The following is a 22,844-nucleotide window of genomic DNA, read 5'->3' on the forward strand; positions in this document are numbered from 1 at the left end:
GCAGCGCACGGAAACGCCATTTACCTTCCCACCGGAGCGGTACCTATTTATCTACTTGCACTTTGACAAGCTTTCGAACTGCTAGGTTGGCAGGAGCAGGGACCGAGCAACGGTAGCTCACCCCGTTGCAGGGATTCGAACCGCCGACCTTCTGATCGGCAAGCCCTAGGCTCTGTGATTTAACCCACAGCGCCACCCGCGTCCCTGGATGCATACTAGTATGCCTCTAAATACCTCCCTCTAAATACCTGTTGCTTGTGGATCGGGACCAGAAGCGGGTTATGGAGAAATGGGTTTAGGATTGGACCTGGATGTGGACCAGAAGCGGGTTATGGAGCTTGTGGACCAGAAGTGGGTTATGGAGCTTGCAAGCTGCCCATGGAGGCCCTGCTGGTCCCCCTTTGGCCCTGATCCAGCAGCCAAATTCTTCGGATGTTCTTCTGGCAAACAATGAGACTGGCAGAAGAGTTGTTGCATTCGGCACCATCCATTGAAAGCCCCCTGGCTTCCTTCCTAATCCTCTCTCTCCCTCTCTCCTTTGCATATAATCATATTTCTCGATACTTGGTCAAAAGATATACAAAAGTTCATACCCAATACAAAGTATCCTTTTTTTATATAATACACTGAAATAAAAGGGATGTCTAATCTGAGAGGGAATTTGTCCATAATCCTCTTTTGAAGCACGCCACCCCAATCTCCGAGCAGTCCGAGATTCCAGGGGTGATGGGCCTTGAGGCACTCCAGGTGTTGCTGAACTACAACTCCCATAAGCCCCGGCAAGGAGCAACCACGACTAGGAACGAGGAAGTATGGCCATTGGCTCAGGTGAAATCTACACATACCGTATTGACCCGAATATAAGCTGCACTTTTTTTTTCCAAATTCAGGCCGCCGGCAAAGTGCCCCCCCCCCCCGAGCAGCCCAGGAGCATGGGACATTGGCACCTAGCCTGCCTGCCTGCTGCTCACAAGCCCCCCCCCCCGGCTTGGAGAACGGGGTGCCGACTGCCGGCCGCCCCCCCCGGCCCCCGTTCAGGGCGGTAGTGCTGAGAGGCAGGCCACACCCGCAAGCAAGCCTTGAATTTTAAAGGTGCGGCTTATTTGCGGGTGCGGCTTATATTCGGGCCAATATGGTATATTAAAAAACGCTGTGAAAATCCTTTTTTTAAAAAAAAGCTTTTTTAAAAAAAATACATTGAATTTGCCATTAGCTCACCAGCGCCATGTAGTGCCACATTTGTACAATGCACTCAAAACGCGCTTAAATTGCTATATTAGCAGCTGTATAGCTGAGTCCTTGGATGGCCTTAAATTAGGGTTAAGACAAATTCACAGAGGATATGACCCGCTATGCTCTATCTCCACTGTCAGACAGCAACAGGCCCTCCAAGTGTCCCTATTTCCCGGTTTCTGATTTAATCCCAGAATGTCCTGCTTTTCCTTAGGACGTCCCAATTTTCATCAGAGAAATTTGGAAGGTACAGAGTTAGGCGACCCCCCCCCCCAGACAAGGAGGTAAGTGATAAGTAACTAAACAACATTAGGAAGACATCTTCCTAGGCAGCCCTGTACAGGGAAGTTTTTAAAAATGTTTAATGTTTTGTTACGTTTTTATATATGTCGGAAGCTGCCCAGAGTAGCCGGGGCAACCCAGTCAGATGCAGAGGCGTCTTAGCCATTGAGGTTACTGACGCAAGGCGACAGGGTGCCAGGGCCAGGAGGGCGCCTCCACCCTCCAGCCCCGCCGGCAGCGCCGCCCTCGCCCACCTCTTCTCGGGCAGTAGATGTGGGGATGCGGGGAGGCTCCCTTGACACGCAAATGCAAAAAAAGATACCCCTGTGTTGCAAACTGCAAGCAGAATATGAAAAAAGGCAACACGTGGACCAAATAATGTAGGGCAAAATGTTTCTATATATTGTCAAATAATATACAGCGAAATTGTTTTATATAATATCAAACTAATATGCAGCGAAGGCAGCATTCCGGATAAGTACACTGTTTCGGTATACCGTATATACTTGAGTATAAGCCTAGTTTTTCAGCACACTTTTTGTGCTTTAAAAGCTGCCCTCGGCTTATACTCAAGTCAACCATTCCTTAAGAAGTGTATAAGAATGGTGGTTCTTTACTCTCCCCAGGCAGCTTGTTCCATTCCTGAACTGCTCACATAAATGCAAACTTTAGACCCCAGAAGGCAGAAAGCCTATCAGTTAAGGAAGTATTAAAACCCCACAGGTGCTCACTTTCCCTGGCTCCTGCTTAAACAGGACAGGATCCCAGCCTTCTCTGTATAACACAAGGGAACATTGCGCTGTGAGTTAAACCACGGAGCCCTAGGGCTTGCTGATCAGAAGAATGGCGGTTCGAAACCCTGCGACGGGGTGAGCTCCACAGCAGCAAAGGAGGAAGAGGAAGGAGCAGCCCAAAGGGCTGCTTTGGGCTGCTCGTTCCTCCTCTACCACAGTGGCAAAGGCGAACCGGCTTATACTTGAGTCAATAAGCTTTCCCACATTTTTGTAGGGAAATTAGGTGCCTCGGCTTATATTTGGGTCGACTTATACTCAAGTATATACGGTATCTTCTTCAGTTCATAACTTAATATACACGCTCCTTGCGTGGAGTAGTGGTTAGTTGATATTATACAAAACAATTTCGCTGTATATTATTTGACAATATATAGAAACATTTTGCCCTCCGTTATTTGGTCCACGTGTTGCCTTTTTTCATATTAGGGCTCCCGGGACGGCAGCGGTGCGCCAACGCTGCGGCGATGCTGCCGTCTAGGGAGCCCTGGCTGCCATGCCGATGGGAGGCTCGCCAATGGCCTCCCTGCATCCACAGCCTGGCCATCCCCGCCCGCCACGCCCTCCAGCTGCCCGCTGCGCCTGGCCCTGTCCGGCGGAGCGCGAGGGGCGTTGGAGGGATCTTTGCGCCAGGGCGCCGGATATACTTAAGACGGCCCTGGTCAGATGGACTGGGTATAAATAATAAAACTGTTGTTGTTGTTGTTCAACAGAACATCGCTATTTTCATCAGAGAAATGTTGGAGGGTATGCAGCAAGAAGAAGAGTTTGGAATTGATATCCTGCTTTATCAATACCCGAAGGAGTCTCAAAGCGGCTCACATTCTCCTTTCCCTTCCTCCCCCACAACAAACACTCTGTGAGGTGAGTGGGGCTGGGAGACTTCAGGGAAGTGTGACTATCCCAAGGTCACCCAGCAGCTGCATGTGGAGGAGAGGAGATGCGAACCCGGTTCACCAGATTACGAGTCTACCGCTCTTAACCACTACACCACACTGGCTCTCAGGAGGGGAAGCAAGCTGTTGTGCTCAGGTCCTGCTTGTGCGCATGGAGGCATCTGTTTGGCCAATGTGAGAACAGGGTGCTTAATTAGGCAGGGTCCCTCGGACATCCCCCAGATGCAAGGGGTCTGCTTATTTGCCTAAGGCAGCGGCATTGCACTGCCGTCCACGCATGTTGACTCAGACCTTGACCTACACGGGAGAAAAATGTGGAATATAAATGCAATAAGCCAATGAAATAAAATGGGAAGTCGAGGAGGAGGAGAAGGGTCGAGGCAGTTATGATCAGATGGGCACAAGATATTGGTCGTCCGATAATGTTGGCAGAATGGGAAAACCTTTGGAAAACAACTATGAATTTTACAGCGTGTGACAATATTAAAGAGAACATGATAGAGATGCAGTATAGATGGTATCCTACCCCGTCAAGGCTTTCCAATATTTATAAAAATATTCCGAGAAATTGCTGGAGGTGTGGGGAAAGTAATGGAGACATGTGCCACATGTGGCGGACGTGTAGAAAAAGAAAGAGAATTTTGGGGCCTTGTAGATGATGAGCTGGGGAATTTTTTTTTTTTTTTGCAATAACATTTCTTTTAAAAAGCCATAAGCGTTTCTTTTAAGCATTGTTGATAAGGAAATCCCGAAAAACTTAAAGAGAAATATTTCTTTATTTTATTATTGATAATTTTGCAAATACAAAGAAGACATAACTTAAAAGCAAAAATTACATAACTTAAAAAACAAGAAGAGGAAGTAAAAAATAATAATAATAATTTTCCCATTCCTCCCCCCCCCCACCCCCCGTGATGGCTTCCAGGCTTCCCTATACTGCATTTCCCCCCCCCCCTTTGATTGTATGTATACCTATATCTATAAATTTTCTTCTCTCCTTTATTCATTTGTTTGAGCCTTCACAGATCTGCCAAAAGATCAGCTTCTTCTACATGACTTACAATATAGTATTTAAAATGGCTTCCAATCCTTATCTATTTTTTCTTGACTTGTTCCTTTAACTCCACCAATTTTTGTTGCCAAATTATATTGGTTAGCATTTTTATTTGCCAATCTTCTTTACTGGGTATTCTTTGGGCATTCCAATTTTTTGCTATGAGGAGTCTGGCTGCTGCTGCTGCTGCATACATGAATATGCACCTGTCCTTGACTTGAGTATCATAGAATCCTAGAGTTGGAAGAGACCACAAGGGCCATCCAGTCCAACCCCCTGCCAAGCAGGAAACACCATCAAAGCATTCCTGACAGATGGCTGTCAAGCCTCTGCTTAAAGACCTCCAAAGAAGGAGACTCCACCACACTCCTTGGCAGCAAATTCCACTGTCAAACAGCTCTCACTGTCAGGAAGTTGTTTCGGTGGAATCTTCTTTCTTGTAGTTTGAATCCATTGCTCCGTGTCTGCTTCTCTGGAGCAGCAGAAAACAACCTTTCTCCCTCCTCTAGATGACATCCTTTTATATATTTGAACATGGCTATCATATCCCCCCTTAACCTTCTCTTCTCCAGGCTAAACATACCCAGCTCCCTAAGCCATTCCTCATAAGGCATTGTTTCCAGGCCTTTGACCATTTCGGTTGCCCTCCTCTGGACACGTTTCAGCTTGTCAGTATCCTTCTTGAACTGTGGTGCTCAGAACTGGACACAATACTCCAGGTGAGGTCTGACCAGAGTAGAATATAGTGGTACTATTACTTCCCTTGATCTACTCCTATTGATGCAGCCCAGAATTGCATTGGCTTTTTTAGCTGCTGCATCACACTGTTGACTCATGTCAAGTTTGTGGTCTACCAAGACTCCTAGATCCTTTTCACATGTACTGCTCTCAAGCCAGGTGTCACCCATCCTGTATTTGTGCCTTTCATTTTTTATTTTTTATTTTGCCCAAGTGTAGTACTTTACATTTCTCCCTGTTAAAATTCATCTTGTTTGCTTTGGCCCAGTTCTCTAATCTGTTAAGGCCATTTTGAAGTGTGATCCTGTCCTCTGGGGTATTAGCCACCCCTCCCAATTTGGTGTCATCTGCAAACTTGATCAGGATGCCCTCAAGCCCATCATCCAAGTCATTGATAAAGATGTTGAATAATACTGGGCCCAAGACAGAACCCTGTGGCACCCCACTAGTCACTTCTCTCCAGGATGAAGAGGAGCCGTTAATGAGTATCATCGTCCAGCATTCCCAATAGAAATAACTCCGGATTTTTTAAAGGAATATTTGAGCATCTTTTTTAATTCCTTATGTAGCATTTCCCAGAATCCCTTAATATTTTTGCAACACCACAAAATATGAATATATGTGCCAATTTCCTTATTGCATCTCCAACACTCATTATTTGTGCCTTTATAAATTTTCGCTAATTTGACCGGCGTTAAATGCCATCTATATTGCATTTTCATCAAATTTTCCTTTAAATCATAATTTGGTGTGAATTTAATATCTCTTTGCCATAAATTTTCCCATTTTTTAAACATAATTATTTTTTCCCAAATCTTGCCCCCATTTTATCATAGTTTCCTTTATTTGTTCTTCCTTTGTTTCCCATTCCAATAATGAATTGTATAATTTTTTAAAAATATTTCTTATGTTTCCTAATAATATCTCGCCCAATTTGGAAATTTCTTTTTCAAATCCTATTTTCTTATCTTTTTGGAATCTCTGGTTAATTTGGAAATGCTGCAGCCAACTACTCAAATAGGGTCTAATTTCATTATAATCCTTTAATTTTAGCTTCCCATTCCCTTTCTTCTAATAAGATTTTTTTATGTTGGCCAATTAGTTTCCATGTTCCGTCTCTTTACTGCGACAGTTTCCAAGGGTGATATCCACCACGGTGTTTTGGGTTCTAGTATTCTCTGATATTTCTTTCTCGCTTTTTCCTCCATCAGGTACCGGTGCCATCCAAAACCAAGACCAACCAAGACCCACTCCCTCCAAATCTAATATATCAGTATTTTTTAACTCCATCCAATCTTTTATCCAAGTCAAAGCCGCTGCATCATGGTACAACTCTAAATCCGGTAATCCAAATCCTCCCCTTTCTCTTTGATCAATTAACACTTTATATTTAATTCTGGGTTTTTTTAATTCTGGGTTTTTGTTTTTTTTAACCATTCCACATAAATTTAGTTATATCTTTTCTCCAATCTTTAAAGCACCTCGCCCCTCCTAATAACGACAGATTCTGGAACAAATAATTCATTTTTGATAATACACTCATTTTAATGACTGAAATTCTACCCACAAAGGAAATCTTTAATCTTTAATTTGGACCATAACTCTAATTTCTTTCTTATTTGTTTCCTTATTTCCACATAATTTTCTTGAATTAAATCAACACCTTTGGTTGTCATCTGTATACCCAGATACTTCATTTTCTTTTTGATTTCTATTCCTGTAAGTTCCTGTAACTCCCTTTTCTCCCCAATTTCCATATTCATTACTAACATATTCGTTTTATTATAATTGATTTTTAAACCAGCCAATTTTCCATACTCATCAATTCTCTTAATTTATTTAATGGATCTTCCATAGTTATAATTATATCATCGGCAAATGCTTTGATCTTGTAGCTTTCCCCCCCATCACTATTCCTTTAATATTTCCGTCTTCTCTTATATTCTTTAATAGAATTTCTAAAACAATTACGAAAAGTAGCGGTGACAAGGGACACCCCTGTCTTGTTCCTCTGGATATATTTATCTTTTCTGTAAACTTACCAATTCAAGACAAGAATTTGCACAAAAATGGGATAAATAAAAGACATATGTACAAAATATACCAGTGGTTTTTCATCTATGGCAACATTTGATTGACCTTGGATAAAGAAACATATGAGAAATAAGAACAACGGTACAAATTGCTGTAAGAATATATAAAGAACAGAATAAAATTATACAACGGGAATTGACAGGAAGTACAAAGTCTTTATGATATTCTTTGTTAATAATCTTTGTTTTGTTGTTGTTGTTTAGTCATTTAGTAATGTCCGACTCTTTGTGACCCTATGGACCACAGCACGACCACAGCACGACTCCTGTCTTCCACTGCCTCCCGCAGTTTGGTCAGACTCATGTTGCTAGCTTCGAGAACACTGTCCAACCATCTCGTCCTCTGTCGTCCCCTTCTCCTTGTGCCCTCCATCTTTCCCAACATCAGGATCTTTTCTAGGGAGTCTTCTCTTCTCATGAGGTGGCCAAAGTACTGGAGCCTCAACTTCAGGACCTGTCCTTCCAGTGAGCACTCAGGGCTGATTTCTTTAAGGATGGATAAGTTTGATCTTTTTGCAGTCCATGGGACTCTCAAGAGTCTCCTCCAGCACCATAATTCAAAAGCATCCATTCTTCGGCGATCAGCCTTCTTGATGGTCCAGCTCTCACTTCCATACATCACTACTGGGAAAACCATAGCTTTAACTATACGGACCTTTGTCGGCAAGGTGATGTCTCTGCTTTTTAAGATGCTGTCTAGGTTTGTCATTGCTTTTCTCCCAAGAAGCAGGCATCTTCTAATTTCGTGACTGCTGTCACCATCTGCAGTGATCATGGAACCCAAGAGAGTAAAATCTCTCACTGCCTCCATTTCTTCCCCTTCTATTTGCCAGGAGGTGATGGGACCAGTGGCCATGATCTTTGTTTTTTTGATGTTGAGCTTCAGACCATATTTTGTGCTCTCCTCCTTCACCCTCGTTAAAAGGTTCTTTAATTCCTCCTCGCTTTCTGCCATCAAGGTTGTGTCATCAGCATATCTGAGGTTGTTGATTTTTCTTCCAGCAATCTTAATTCCAATTTGGGTTTCATCCAGTCCAGCCTTTCGCATGATGATCCAGTCCAGCCTTTGATCTGTAGGCTACCACTAAAACGAGGCTGCATTTTAAATTGTATTCCAACTTATATTTTAATCAACTTTTTTGTGTGTGTCTGTGTGTTTTGTTTTTAATGTTTTTGCTGTATTTATATTCAGTGTTAGCCGCCCTGATCCCAGTCTTGGCCGTGGAGGGTGGGGTATAAATAAAATATTATTATTATTATTATTATTATTATTATTATTATTATTTATTGTTATTATTGCCAGGGGTTGGATTAGATGACCTTCGGGGTCCCTTCCGACTGTACACTTCTGTGATTTTAAAATGCCATGTGGTTGGCATTATTATTATTATTATTATTATTTATCCCCTTTGTTTACTGCCCTAGACCCTCAGGTTGATTCACAACACTACGTTGCAAATTGCAATATACAGTTTGTTCGTTTTGAACTTTGCTTCAGGAAAAAAAATCACTTGGCACATAAGATCCTTGGCTGAACGTCTGAATGGGGCTGTTTTGCAGCTGTATGCTGGGCCTTCATCTCACGTGTTTATAATTAGCAATTGCACCCATCTCTTCTCTCCGCCTCGCTGGACATACAGAAAATATTCCTAGTTTTCAGTCACATCATGCCTTTTCAAGACCTTCCTGACTTTGCTATTGTTGTTCGATACAGCTCTTAAAAATAGTGATTCATTAATTAATGTAATATAAGGCATACCTGATATATTTTTTTCCCCCGCTGCTCACTTTCGGTCTCTATCAACATCCTACCTGCTTTGACTGTTCTTCCTTGGTTCTACGCTACATCACTTTCATTAAAAACTCAATAAAAGTTAATGCAAAGACAGAAAAATCGCTTCCGCCTTAATAGGTGCGCGAGGTGTTGCTTTCACTTTCTGTTCCTCTACCCGAGCAGCTCCCTTCCTACCTGACCTGCTGGACGGATCTCTCGCGATCCCAGCTGGAGAGCTCCCTCTCGGACCGGATCGCTCAGCCGCTACAGGAGCAACGCGCTCAATGGCCACTAGAGGGCAATAGAGCAACGCGATTTCGCGCCCGCCCAGCCGCCCCTCTCCATAGGAGGATGGGCGGTGCCTTGAGGAGTGACAAGCCGGGGCGCCAATAGTCGGCGTCGGGAGGCGGGCGCAGCTCTGGGCGGGGTTCTTGCTTGATGTCCGAGGTCCCTTGGACCAATAAGCGCCGCCGGGTCGAGCTTCCCGTCCCGCATTGGGTGATCCACGCCCCCGCCCACACACTCAAGGAGAGGGAGGAAGCGGAGGAGAGGATTGTAGAGTTAGGGGCGGAGCCACCGCTCTGACTGACGGCGAGCGTCGCTTCCGAGGGAGCCCTGGGAGGTGACTGACGTCGCCACGAGCCAATGGCGGTGCGGGAGCGGTTGTGCGGGAGGCCAATGGGAGAGCGGCGAGGAGGCGCCTTTCGCTGGAGACGGCAGTTGAGGTGGGGACGGCGCGCAGGTAAGTTGGCTTTTAGGGGGGGGCTCCGCTCCGTCCCCTATTTAAACCCCGAACCCACCTCATTCCTTCCTCCCTCAATACAGTAACCCCTCCCCCGGTCTCCTAATAGCCGCCTCCCCCCACATTAATGCTAATTAACCCCAGGCAATTAGCGCTAATTAACGCCCCCGCAATTAAGACCTGCCTCAGAGTCCAAGCAGTAGCCCCTCCTACTCCTAATAGCCGCCTCCCCATTAATGATAATTAACCATATGCAATTAAGACTAATTAATGATAATTAACGCCCCTTGTTAAGGACGTGAGAAGATTCCAGATTCAGACCCCAAACGGCAGCCCCTCCCACAGTTGTTGTTAATTAACGCTAATTAACGCCCATTAAAACCTTAAGAGCCCTACCTCAGACCCCAAACAGTAGCCCCGCCCACAGTTAATACTGATTGGAGCTAATTAACGCCCTCCCTATTAAGACCATAGGAAGGCTGCTTTCTCAGACTCCAGTCATTAACCCCTCCTACTCCCAATAGCATCTCCTGCCCTCAAGGGTAATTATCCCCTCCTTGTTGCTGCTAAATGCTAACTAAAGTCCCCACCCCCAGTGAAAAATATATGGATGGCCTGGCTGGGTCAGGCAAAAGGCCGGTTAAGTCCAGCTTTCCAGCTATCAGAGGGGCCACCCAGGCCTCAACATGGGGAGCCTGCAAGGATAAATTGATGCTAATTAATCCACCAGTATGCTCATTATCACAGTTTCCCTATCCCTGTTGCAGATCCTCCGGGTGGAGGTTTTCAGTCCCTTGCTGCCGGTATTTAGATTTGCATCCCATTTCCCCTCCCACTTGTCTCTCCTTATTTTTCTATGTTTTCCCAATCTTACTGAATCCGTCACTGTCCCTCCATCAGCCTGGTCAGCCATGGCCACACTGGGCCTTGAGACAAATTCAGGGAAATGGCACTAAGTGACTCTAGGACACTATGGGGGAGACAATTTTTTTAATAACAGTTCTCAGTTACTGGCTATTCTTTCCCAGCAGAATCATTAATTTTTTTTAATTCTGAACCTGTGGGGTGGGAGAAACCATCATCCGAGGGACATCTGGTGTGTGTGTGTGTGATTTTGTGATTGCTTCACACCCTGCTGATAAACTTCCCTGCTCTTGTCCCCCCCCCAATAGACAATTGCGTGTGGAAGGCTGCTGTTCGAAGCTGCCCACTTCCTGCCCTGCGAGATTGCTGGGCGCAACATGGCCAAGCTGCACGGGCTGCAAGCGGACTATGTTTTCCGTGGCGTTGAGCACATCGTCCGGATGTCGGTGGACGGGAACCTTCTGGAAGTAGAAGTGGAGGACCGGCTCACCACGGACCAGTGGCGGGGGGAGTTTGATGCTGCTTGTGAGTAACGGATCTGACACTGAGGAAGCTCTGCTGATGTGAACGACTTAGGAGGTGGGAAGAGCTGTGAAAGGCATTTTTAAATAGCCCAACTACACTGTGCTGCTAGGCGGGAAACCGAACACCCCCTTTCTCTGCTTTGACTATCTGACACGTGCAGAGATGAGCCATCTGCCCTCTGCAGTTGCCCTTCTGGCTCTGGTTTGTCCCTGCCTCTGCTGGGCGCTTGAAGCCCTGTGTCTTTAAGAGAGGGCCATCCATGCCAAAATCAGCATCCTTCATGTTTTACCTTTTCTTGCAGTCATTGAAGACCTCACTCACAAGACTGGGAATTTCAAGCAGTTTGGGATCTTCTGCAGCATGCTAGAGTCGGCCCTTTCCCAGGTGAGGCTCAGTTTGGCTTTGGGGCAGCCACAGAAAAGTCTATGGAAATGAGTCTCGGGCAGAGTTCCTCAGGCTTCTCGAGCGTTGCCGCTTTCCTAAGCTTCCTCTCACTTTGGTGCCTTCTCCCCTGCTACCAACCATCTATTCCACAGGTGGGCACCTGGGAGATTTCTTCGTCTATAGTCCTCTCCTGGGTGTGAACACTGCAGATAAAAGCCTCAATCTTTAAACAACAACAACAAACAAACAGAGAGCCAGTGTGGGTGTAGTGGTTAAGAGCGGTAGACTCGTAATCTGGGGAACCGGGTTCGTGTCTCCACTCCTCCACATGCAGCCGCTTTGAGACTCCTTCGGGTAGTGAAAAGCGGGATATCAAATCCAAACTCTTCTTCTTCAAACACACATTAATAAGTAAATAATGGGGGGGGGGCGCCCAATCTAATGTGGCTGGTGCTGATGGGAGTTGTAGTCTGAAAAATCTGGCAGGCACCAGGTTTGAGAAGGGACCTCCAGAATGTCAGGCCTCCTTTATGTGTTTCATCTCTCCCCCCCCCCCCGGCTTTGATGACTTACGGTGTTTCTACACATGCCCTGCCAGGTTCCTGCATCTTAAATCCTGCCACCATGATCCCCTTTCTGTCTTGAATTCCTGTCCTTCCCTAGTCCGAGAGTCGCTTCTTCCAGGATAAGGACTGGCTGTGTAAACGGTCCTTGGTGTGGTGCTGATTGTGCGGGCTTTTTTCCCTACAGAGCAGCGAGTCGGTCACCCTGGACCTCCTCACTTACACAGACCTGGAGTCGTTGAGGAACAGGAAGATTGGGGTGGGTCCCCGGCACACGGCGGCTGCCAAAAACTCCCCACTGAGCTCCAAGCGCTACCTCATCTTGATCTACTCGGTGGAATTTGACAGGTGAAAGGGGAATCCTGACTGCGTGTCCCGGTGACCAGCAGGGAGCCTTGGGGTGACAAGGGGGCTTGGGGAAATGGAGGGCGCCTCATTTGTAGCTAAACATTCACCCAAAGGCCCCATAGCCAGCCACAGATTTATTGTGGGTGCAATGGGGACAGGTGAACCTGGCCGTTCCTGAAGACCCAAGTATCTTGTGAGAGCTGTGGGGCTGCCAGAGGGACTGCATAACCTTATAACTTGGAGGGAAGTAGCTAATGAAACCAGTCCTTCCCATTGCTCCGTGGGAGGAAAGAGGAGGCGAAGACCAGGGTGCGTTCCGCTCCTCCTTTTTTGCTTCGAAAACAGCGAGGCAGGAGCAGAGGCCCTTCCTGCCTCTTAGCCCAGGACTGTCCAGGGAACTGCCCCCCTTTTCCCAAAGCAAGAAGAGAGGGGAAGATCAAGGACCACAGCAGTCTTTGCCAAGCTGGGGCCTTCCAGGCGCTTTGAACGACACCCACCTGGGGCTGGTGGGAATTGTAGTTCAATTGCCCCGGCTTGGCAAAGGCTGAAGGAGATGCAGAGGAATAAGCATTCAATATTGGTAGCAGTTACAGGGAAGGAAGTTCTTGCCTTTCCCTTTCTGTGGGTTGGTTTTGGCTGTCTCTTCTGGACAAGGTGGCAGGAAGCACTAAGGATTGCTAGCCAGTCCCCTCTTGAGAGGGGGCCTCTGCCCCCCCCCATCAAACCAAGTGTCAGCCTGGCCTATTAAGCATCAGAACCAGCCCTGCCCACTGAGCCTTGACATTTGGATCCTGCAGTGAGGTGCAGTGCGAGAGGTCATGACTTGTGGTTGCGCTTCCTTGTTTCTCGGCAGGATCCATTACCCGCTCCCCCTCCCTTACATGGGCAAGCCGGATCCCGTCGTCCTGCAGAAGGTGATTCGGGAGCTCAAGGAGGAGTTGGCCCTGCTGAAAGCGAAGCCGAGCAAGGATTTCAGAGATGCCGAGATCCGCCGGCTTCGCGACGAGTGAGTGGCGGAGGCCGGGAGGGGAGGGGTAACTTGAGCCATATCAGGCAGCTGCTCTCCGCAGGAGACATCAATGCAGCCTTTTGAATTTGCCGTTCCGGCATTTAGGAACCAGGATGTCTGTGGCACCAGGAAATGGGCGTTTCAAGTGCTCCCGGGTACCAGGGAGAGTGGAAGGTGTTGGGGTTTTTGTAGGGAGGGAGAGATACTCAAGGACTGCTGCTCCCATCTTTGGGAGCTATTTGTGATCACAGGCATGTAAATGCTTCTTTGGAGTCAGTTTTCCCCCTCAAAACATTGTTCTGCTCTGACTGGTCCCTACTGATTTAAAATACAACCCTTAATTCTACCACATTGATCCGTTGCTTCCCTATAAAAATGTTCTAGACAGCTTACAAAGAGCAAACAATCCAAATTAAGTCTATCTGCCTCGGCCCGAAAATCCAAACAAGGGCAAGTATTGAAGTGGCAGTGAAGCAAACTCTGCAGCGTCTCCTGGGTTTGAGAAGGAAACTCGCTGTGCGAAGAAATGATGCAACAGGTCTGCCCTATTACCAGGAAGCAGCAGGAGTCAGGAGAGCTGTGCCAGTTGTGTTCATTTATGAACAGCAGATCAGCACTTCGGCATAGCAGCTAAGACTTGCTAGACAGGCAAAGCGAAGCTTCCCATTCATCCGTAGAGGGAACCACACCCAGCGAGAGGAGCTTTTATTACAGTTCTGGCGTGTCTTTTAAGGAGACATGCCAGACACTTTACAATAACAGTCTGGAAATGCAATTCAGCAGGAGACTGGGAGAGCAGCTGCTCTCTCCTTGAAGAGATGATGATTAATTCAATTTATATACTGCCCTTTATCAAAAGATCCCAGGGTGGTGTACAACATTAAAAACACATTACAGAACATCAATAATAAAAGGCATACTGACAGACATAAAATAGTCATCATAACAAAAGTCCTCTGCCCCACACTCTCACAGGCCCTTAGATTATTTAATAGCCATAGGCCTAAGAAAAGAGGAATGTTTTTTTTTTTGCCGGACATCTAAAGACAAAACAGGCTTTGCAAACCCACCTTTTAGTGCTTAAAAGAACCTTTTCCAAACCTCAGGTGCAGGAAAGCTGAGGTCTCAAGTCTTGCATGGAAGGGATTCTCTCTTGGCTGCCGCTGATCCTGTCCGACGCTACCTTTTTCAGGCTGCAGCACACCTTGGAGGAGAAACAGTCAGTGGAGACGGTCTTGCTGGGCCTTCAGGAGGAGCTGAAGCTCACCAACAAGAGCAGCGCCTACAAGGAGGTCAAGATTCTCAAGAAGGTCGTGCAGAGCCTCGAGGAGGAACTGACCAAGGAGAGGGCAAAGCACCAGCGGCTCGCCAACAAGCGCCTGCAGGAGAGCCGGCAACTTGCCGACGAGGTGGGCTGGGCCTTGGCCTTACAGGATCCTCCTTCCACGGGGCGGGTGGGGGAGAGGGCTGTATTAGGCTGCTGAAAGGACTAAGACCTCAGTACAGAAGCGCTCGTCCGAGCTCAGCTCTGCTACTGGAAACAAATCCTTAGGTGTGGAATGTGCTCAGAGGCACCTCCTGGTCTTTTATTCCCACTGCGTCCTTTCCACTTCATTTTGGGGGTCCGAGGGAGAAAAACGCCAAAGATCAAATAAGCCTGGATCTGCCCACCCTTGGTGGAAAGGGCACGGCTCCTCTCTTCCCTCCGTCAAGGGCCGTGGGAACCCTTGTGACTGGGGGGGGGGGGCATGGTGAGGAGAGAGGGGTGGCCGGCCAGCCTTCCTCTAAGACTAGGGACCCCTAGAAACACAAGCTCCTTCATTTCATTCACTTTTAATTTGCATACCGCCTTTTCTGTATTACTCTACGCAAGACGGTTTACGACAAAACCTGCAACAAAGATCACACACCTTGTGGGTAGGCAAACTAAGGCCCGGGGGCTGGATCCGGCCCAGTCGCCTTCTTAATCTTGGCCAGTGGACGGTCCAGGAATCAGCGTGTTTTTACATGAGCAAAATGTGTCCTTTTATTTAAAATGCATCTCTGGGTTATTTGTGGGGCATAGGAATTCATTCATTCCCCCCCCCCAAAAAAAATATAGTCCGGCCCCCCACAAGGTCTGAGGGACAGTGGACCAGCCCCCTGCTGGAAAAAAAATTGCTGACCCCTGCCTTAGAATAATCAAATCCAATGCAGTGATACCTCAGGTTACAAACTTAATTCATTCCGGTCTGTTCCTAACCCGAAACTATTCTTAACCTGAGGCACGCTTTCGCTAATGGGGCCTCCCGCTGCCGCCGCGCCACTAGTGCATGATTTCTGTTTTCATCCTGAGGTAAAGTTCTTAACTTGAGGTACTACTTCCAGTGTTTGTAACCTGAAGCGTTTGTAACCCGAGGTACAACTGTACAGCAAAGTCATAAAGACATAAACTTTAAACAACTTGTAGCAAGTAAAGTAATATTCAGTAATCCATTGGAACGTAATAGTACACAATAACATTACGCTCAAAATGTCAAGCAAGTCACAATAATTAAACAGAAATTCACTTTCAGCAATTGCAGTGGTATCTTGGTTTTTGAACGCCTCCGTAGTCGAACGTTTCAGAACTCGAATGCCAAAAACCTGGAAGTAAATGCCTCGGGTTTTCGAAAGTTGAACAGGAAACGCGGTTTCCGTTTTGAGGCTCCCACTTTCAGTTTTTGGACATTTCGGAACTCGGAACGGACTTCCGGAACAGATTATATTTGAAAACCAAGGTGCCACTGTACAATAAATAATTGCTAAACTGTAATCAACAAAAATAGCAAGTCACAACGCATAAAATGCCCCAGCACATTTTAAAAAAACGGAAACCATGTGAAAGGATCACAATCTGCAAATATCCACCCTGGACTCCTAGGTACCGACTCTGCTTTAATATACCCCCCATTATTCAGCCTGAGCCTTAACACAAGGCCCAAAAAGAGATCTTTCTGCCCACTGCAGCTGGCGGAGATGAAAGCGACAGAGAGGGGCCTCCGGATTCGCGTGAAGAACCTGACCAACGAGCTGGCCTTGTACAAGAAAGGGTGAGCGCTCCTGACCCCTCCTCAGCCACTCTGCTTTGCTGTCAAAGGCTGCCGTTTCCATGCCCGACGCAAACCCACCCCTCTAGCTGCAGCCGTTCCTTTCTCTCCCCTCCTCAGGCGCTTCACCCCCTCCGGACCATCTCCCCAGAACCATCCCGCACCCCCTCGCAATTTTGCGCACCCCACCCTGTCCCGTAGCAGCACCAAGAAGAGAGACGTACGTCGCTCCACCTCGGAGGACCGCTCAAACTCCCGGGAACGCAGCGGCGCCTGGGGGCCTAGCCGGCAGAGGTCTACCTCCAGGGAGGGGCGCAGCGGGAGCCAGGGCCGCCTCCCTCGACAGTCCCCGTCTCCTACAGGTGAGAGGGGTGGGTCACCCTCACTGTGCACCCCCCCCCTTCCTTGGCACCAGGCCTGGCCGGCGCAGTGGCTGGAAGGAAGGAGGAGCCTCCTTCGAAGGGGGTGTGCTGGGCACAGAAAGGATCAGGCCTCATTATGCTCTCCCTGCCTGCCTCCAAGTTCCCAACATGTTAGAAGGGCCTTAGCTCTGGGATAGCTCGGTTGGTAGAGTGTGTGACTCTTGATCTCAGGGTTGTGGGTTCAAGCCCTACCTTGGGCAAAAAAAATCCTGCATTGCATGGGTTGGACTAGATGACCCGTGTGGTTTCCTTCCAACTCTGTGAATTTATGATCAGGTCAAAGGCCCGCCTAATCCAGCACTCTGTCCTCATGGTGGCCAGCCCAGGAGCAGAGCATAGCGCGCTCCCATTAGGGTTCCCCAGTAGCTCAGATTCAGAGGCGTTCTTGCTGCCATGCTTGACTCGCTAACAATAGGGGCTAGAAACTTGCTTGCCGGTTTTTGAAGCCGAGAACTGTGCCAGAGATCAAATCCCACAACTGTGGAATGGAGGAGCCCTCAGGACCTTATCTAAGCGCGATGTCTCCAAAGCTAGAATCCACACCCCACCTTGTGCATACAATGACGGGCTGCTTAACTCTCTGCAGGCAAAGCAAATCCTTGCCTCCTCAGCAAGGCTGCCGTTGCCTTGGGCACGAAGTCAAACCAGAACTGGGCACTGGTAGCTTCTGCCCTGTAAACAGACCAGGTCCCTTCTGCTCCGCAGGACAGAACTGCCATAAAGATGCCCTTCCTGCTTGACCACCCTCTTTCCCTCTCCTTCCCCGTAGGACCCCGGGCACCACGCTTTGACCCCACCGCCTTTGTGAAGGCCAAGGAGAGGAAGCAGAAGGAAGCGGGTCAGAAAAAGTGAGTCACTCACCTCCAGGGTCTGCCGCTCCCCCAACCCTGGCGGCTGCAGGATCCAGGCAAGGGCGAACGGCGCCGTTTGGGCTAATTTGTCCTGTCTCCCTCCAGAGAGCGATGCCTGCGGCGGGGGATGGGAGACACCCCGCCCAGCGGTTGGTGCCACCGCATGCAGTCCAGGGGCCCACCGGCTTTCAGCACCAGCGGCCTTGGGAAAAGCCGGGGCAGGAGTTCTTCAGGTGCGTCTCGCTGGGACCTTCCTCCCTGTTTCGTGTGCCGCGCAAATGACGCACGCAGTAGCACGGATGAGAGAGGTGCCGAGTCCCTGCCTCGAGGAGCTTCCAAAACCACAGTTGGAGATGGGGGGGGGGGAGTGGGCAGGCGTACGTGGGGGGGAATAGGCAATCGATGACGCATATTTTCATACTAGGCTGGGTTACAGGGGCAGAATGGGAACTAGGGGGTTGCGGCAAAGGCTTCGCTTTGTGGGGGGACGTGGGTGAAGTAAGGTTCTCCAGAAGCAGAGCAGGTGGGACTGCAAGGGCGAAACCGCCAGGGGTCCTTGGGGTAGAGAGAGCCAGGGGTGCTGCACCAGTGAGAGTGTCAGACCAGGACCAGGGGGAGACCTGGGTTCAAGTCCCCCACCCGGCCACTTTAAGCTCTTTGGAGGGCGGCAGCTGGGATATAAATAAATAGATAATGGAGCAGGGGACATTAGGACAACTTAGGAGTAGATCTGAAGGGGGGGGTCACAGGCAGGGATGTATAAGCGGAGTGGGTTGGGCCTTTGACGGTAGGGACTAGGAACTTGTGCTGGATCTGGGAGCATACAGGAAGCCCGTGGAGCATACAGGAAGCGGGGTGGTCATGGGATTAGAGCAACAGGAGGTTGATTTTGGCGACGGAGTGCCAGCTAGTTTGGAGACAACTAAAGGTGAGACCAGGGAATGCCAGAGAAGAGGGGATTGCAGGAGTCTAGCAGAGAAAGGCAGAGGGCCCAGGCCAGAGTCTTTGAGCCTTCCAGGTCCTTTCTCCAGCTGCTTCCCAAATTGAGCAAGCTGGCTTGTGAGCTCTCCTGTTCAATGCCTAGGTAAAGGGTAAAGGGACCCCTGACCATTAGGTCCATTCACGGACAACTCTGGGGTTGCGGCGCTCATCTCGCTTTACTGGCCGAGGGAGACAGCGTACAGCTTCCGGGTCATGTGGCCAGCATGACTAAGCCGCTTCTGGCGAAACAGAGCAGCACACGGAAATGCCGTTTACCTTCCCGTCGCAGCAATACCTATTTATCTACTTGCACGTTGACGTGCTTTCGAACTGCTAGGTTGGCAGGAGCAGGGACTGAGCAACGGGAGCTCACCCCGTGGCGGGGATTCGAACCACCGACCTGATCTGCAAGCCCTAGGCTCTGTGGTTTAACCCACAACACCACCCACATCGATGCCTGGCTTGCGCTAAATGAATATGGCCCATGCAAAAGTGACAGTGTGCGGAGATGTTTGTTTGGGGAAATTAACTTTTTACTCTGTTCCGAACATTTCCCGCACCCCTGTACAGTCATACCTCGAGTTGCGTACGTTCGACTTACGGACCGCCGCGACCCGGAAGTCCTCCCCGGAGTGCGCACGGGTGCACAGAAGCATTCTGCGTACTTCGCATATGCATAGAAGCGCAAAAACGCACAAACGTCCGGGGGGGGGGGGTTGGCGTTTGTGTTAAGCACATCTGTGTTACGTAGCACGATCCAGAACGGATCGCGTGCGTAACACGGGGTACCACTGTATGTGCAAACTTGCCTTATTTCCACCAACGGCTTCCATACCTGTCCTGTCCTCTTTGCACGTGCTCACAACAGTTTGAAATCACAATAAATATTTTGAAATATAAAATAAGCAGTTAAAAAAAGAATACATGAGTTGGAGCTGACGCGTAGAGATGTTTCTGTCCATTCTTCTCCTGCTTTGTTAGTCCTAACGTGAAATTCACTTACCTCGCCATCGCTCCCATCTCTCCTGCCTCCTCTCTGCTCCTTCCTTGTCCGCAGTGCACAACCCATCCTGCACCAGGTTCTCTTTGCCTCCCATCTTGCCCTTACAAGAGCTGTGCTCTCTTGCTGTCTGCTTTGCCCTGAACTTTCGAAATGTCGGTGAACATCCCGTGACATTATAGCAGGCTTCACAGTAGATCAGCAAGGAGAGATCCTTGTAGGTTCCCACCAGGCTTTAGTTAACAGTATTTATAGTTTGCTTTCTTTTTACCCATTTATACACCTGGTTTATATGTTCCGAGAGCTACTTTACACAGACAGGTCGCAGCATTTGGGTGACTTGCCTGTGCGAAAGGGTCTTCACCTCACCTGATCTCACCCTATGCTCTTTTCCTGCAGTGGAAAGCTTCCGCAGCCGGCGCTCATCCGCAAGCTCAGGGAGCGAACTGGACGATTACTCTGAGCCTACTGCCCCAAGGTAAGGAAGGTGGGGCAGGGCAGGCTGCCTTGTATGCTGTGCTGGAATGCCAAACCGCTTCCTGCCAAAACCCCACACTTAGCTTTAAAAATCCTATGGGAGCGGAAGCGAATCTGATAAAGCTGCGGCAAAAATTCCCATTGCCAAGCAGGTCACACACCCCTGTTCTCACGAGGAAGGTCAGGACTAGGAATCCAGGGCAGCTGTCTACCAGCTCCATCTGGTACGCAGGCTGAGACCCTACCTGCTTGCAGGCTGTCTTGCCAGAGTGGTGCATGCTCTGGTTATCTCCCGCTTGGACTACTGCAACGTGCTGTACATGGGGCTACCTTTGAAGGTGACCCAGAAACTGCAATTAATCCAGAATGAGGCAGTTAGACTGGTGACTGGGAGTTGCCACCGGGACCATATAACACCGGTCCCGGAAGACCTGCATTGGCTCCCAGTACGTTTCCGAGCACAATTCAAAGTGTTGGTGCTGACCTTTAAAGCCCTGAATGGCCTCGGCCCAGTATACCTGAAGGAGCGTCTCCACCCCCATCGTTCAGCCCGGACACTGAGGTCCAGCTCCGAGGGCCTTCTAGCGGTTCCCTCATTGCGAGAAGTGAGGTTACAGGGAACCAGGCAGAGGGCCTTCTCGGTAGTGGCACCCGCCCTGTGGAACACCCTCCCATCAGATGTCAAGCAAATAAACAACTATCTGACTTTTAGAAGACATCTGAAGGCAGCCCTGTTTAGGGAGATTTTTAATGTTTGATGTTTAATCATGTTTTTAATATTCTTTTGGGAGCTGCTCAAAGTGGCTGGGAAAACCTAGCCAGATGGGTGGGGTATAAATAGATTATTATTATTATTATTGTTGTTGTTGTTGTTGTTGTTGTTAATTTAAGGGCTTTGCCTGGCTCGGACATAGAGTTTGGGGTTGGGACATGATTGCAATGGGAGCATTCTTAACCTGATCCGGCCTGATGGGTTGTGTGTGTTGTTCCTTAGGGGGAGGAAGCGAGCAGTGAGGGGCAGGAAGCCTCTGAGTTCCTCGTCCTGGAATGGCAGTACCGTGGTAAGCTGCCAGCTGCGTCGAGGTTCCTCTTTGGCAGAAAAGTGCTGGGCAAACTGAGCTCGCCATCTGCCGAGACTCCTGAGCACGGGGGGCGGGTCTTGGGTTTTCTTTGGCTATCAGAGGCGAACTGACGGGTGCCGCTCGTTCTCCATGCAGATTCCCCACACGGATGGTGGTCACAGGAAGCGCCTGGCCAGCACGCCTACCACAGGCCTGCGATCGGACAAAGGTAAATTCCCCAAGGTCTCCAATGGCCTCTTGAGCTGAGGTGGCGCTGAAACTGGAGTGGGTTGACCTCTCCGGGTAACAGTGAAGTGTAACCCCCTCTTGAGAGCCAGTGTGGCATAGCAGTTGAGAGTGTTGGGAGACCAGGGTCCGACTCTTCTATCGGCCGTGAAGGGTGACCTTGGGCCAGTCCCTGGCTCTCGTCCTAACTTATCTCACAGGGTGGTTGTGAGAATCGAATAGGAGAACTGTGTATACCAGTGCTTGCCAACCGGGGGCCCAAGGATATTCCAAGGGGGCCACAGGTGAAAAATGCATAAATGAGAGGCCACAGTTATGAGGCTAGTGGGCCAAAGAGGGAAGTGAGAAGTGAAGAGGGGGGGGGGAATATTTTTAAAAAATAACATCCTGATTGGCTGGCTACCTGCTTGGCCGGTCACAAGCAGGTAAGGGGGTGGCCCACCAGGGCCCAGCGCTCCTTTTTGCCCTGTGCGTTTTCTTGGAGCAGTCCTGGGTGTTTTTTTCCGATGGGAGAGGGCGATCGCTGAGGCTCCCGTTTTGACCAGTAGGGCCCGCGATCTAGAAACCCCAGGTCAGGTAAGTGCGGTGGTGGGCTGGCAATGGGGTAGGGTTGGGTGAAGTGGAGTTGCTTGTTGCTGCCACCAGTGCTGGGCCTGTTATTGTTTGCTTGCTTGCTTGCTTCCTTGTTTATGCCAAGCCAACCCATTGGCTCATCTGCATTGTCCACACTGGCTGGCAGCAGTGGCTGTCCAGGCTTTCAGATAAGGGTCATTCACAGTCCTCCCTGGAGATTTTACCTAATTATTATTGGGTTCTGCCTCCAAGCCATAGCTAGCCCTTCCACATTAGGCCTTGCCCACAAAGTTGCGCCCCGGTCCTCTCGCGTGGCAGTAACCCCGGTTGTCTTGTCCCACAGAGAACCTATACGACGAGCCGTCGGCTGACCTCTCGGAGATTGACGCTCGGCTGCAGGCACTGCAGGAATACATGAATAAACTGGAGACCAGAACGTAACCCCTGGAGTAGAACAATTTAAGAGGGCCGCTGGGCCAGAATACAGGGAGCCTCCTTCCCCCACCCACCCCGGTTTGGAGTCCTCCTTCGGGCTTCTTTAGACAGAGTCATGGGCCTGCAAGAGATGGTGGCGGGAAGGATGGGTTTGTAAACATTCATGTACAGCAAGCACACACAAAAGTGGGTGCCTTGAGGGACTAGAAGCTTCAGAGCTCTTCCCCCCCCCCCTTGCTGCTCTGATGCTGCTTAGGACCTGGTTGATGTGTAGCTTGCTCAACATATGGGAGGGCATTGAACCCTTTAGCCTTACTTAGCCCTTTTGTACCCAATCTTGCCTTTAAAAATGGGGAGATGGAGCACCTCTCGGCCATCAGATCATCCTCCTTTAAGACTCCCCTCCTAATTCCACCTGCTCTCTCGCCCCTTTA

The 22,844-nt window shown here is 49.0% G+C and overlaps 1 protein-coding gene across 1 annotated transcript; it reads left to right on the forward strand.

Annotated features, from left to right (window-relative positions):
- The first annotated feature begins 10,805 nt into the window (after positions 1-10,805).
- On the forward strand, positions 10,806-22,844 carry CCDC61 (coiled-coil domain containing 61). The gene is made up of 13 exons (XM_033158449.1): positions 10,806-10,992; positions 11,294-11,376; positions 12,127-12,287; positions 13,141-13,293; positions 14,489-14,705; positions 16,285-16,367; positions 16,485-16,726; positions 17,556-17,634; positions 17,743-17,870; positions 20,018-20,096; positions 21,090-21,156; positions 21,313-21,385; positions 22,319-22,844. The coding sequence occupies exons 1-13, from the start codon at positions 10,845-10,847 to the stop codon at positions 22,414-22,416; spliced, it is 1,611 nt and encodes a 536-aa protein (XP_033014340.1). The 5' UTR covers positions 10,806-10,844; the 3' UTR covers positions 22,417-22,844.

The sequence above is a fragment of the Lacerta agilis genome, chromosome 8 (assembly GCF_009819535.1).
Source record: "Lacerta agilis isolate rLacAgi1 chromosome 8, rLacAgi1.pri, whole genome shotgun sequence".
NCBI lineage: Eukaryota > Metazoa > Chordata > Lepidosauria > Squamata > Lacertidae > Lacerta > Lacerta agilis.

Excerpts from the sequence above, each read along its gene's own strand:
- CCDC61 (XM_033158449.1), top strand. The coding sequence starts at position 10,845 with ATGGCCAAGCTGCACGGGCTGCAAGCGGACTATGTTTTCCGTGGCGTT. Across the intron at positions 13,294-14,488 it reads ATCCGCCGGCTTCGCGACGA|GCTGCAGCACACCTTGGAGG; the intron begins GTGAGTGGCGGA and ends TACCTTTTTCAG. Across the intron at positions 14,706-16,284 it reads GCCGGCAACTTGCCGACGAG|CTGGCGGAGATGAAAGCGAC; the intron begins GTGGGCTGGGCC and ends TGCCCACTGCAG.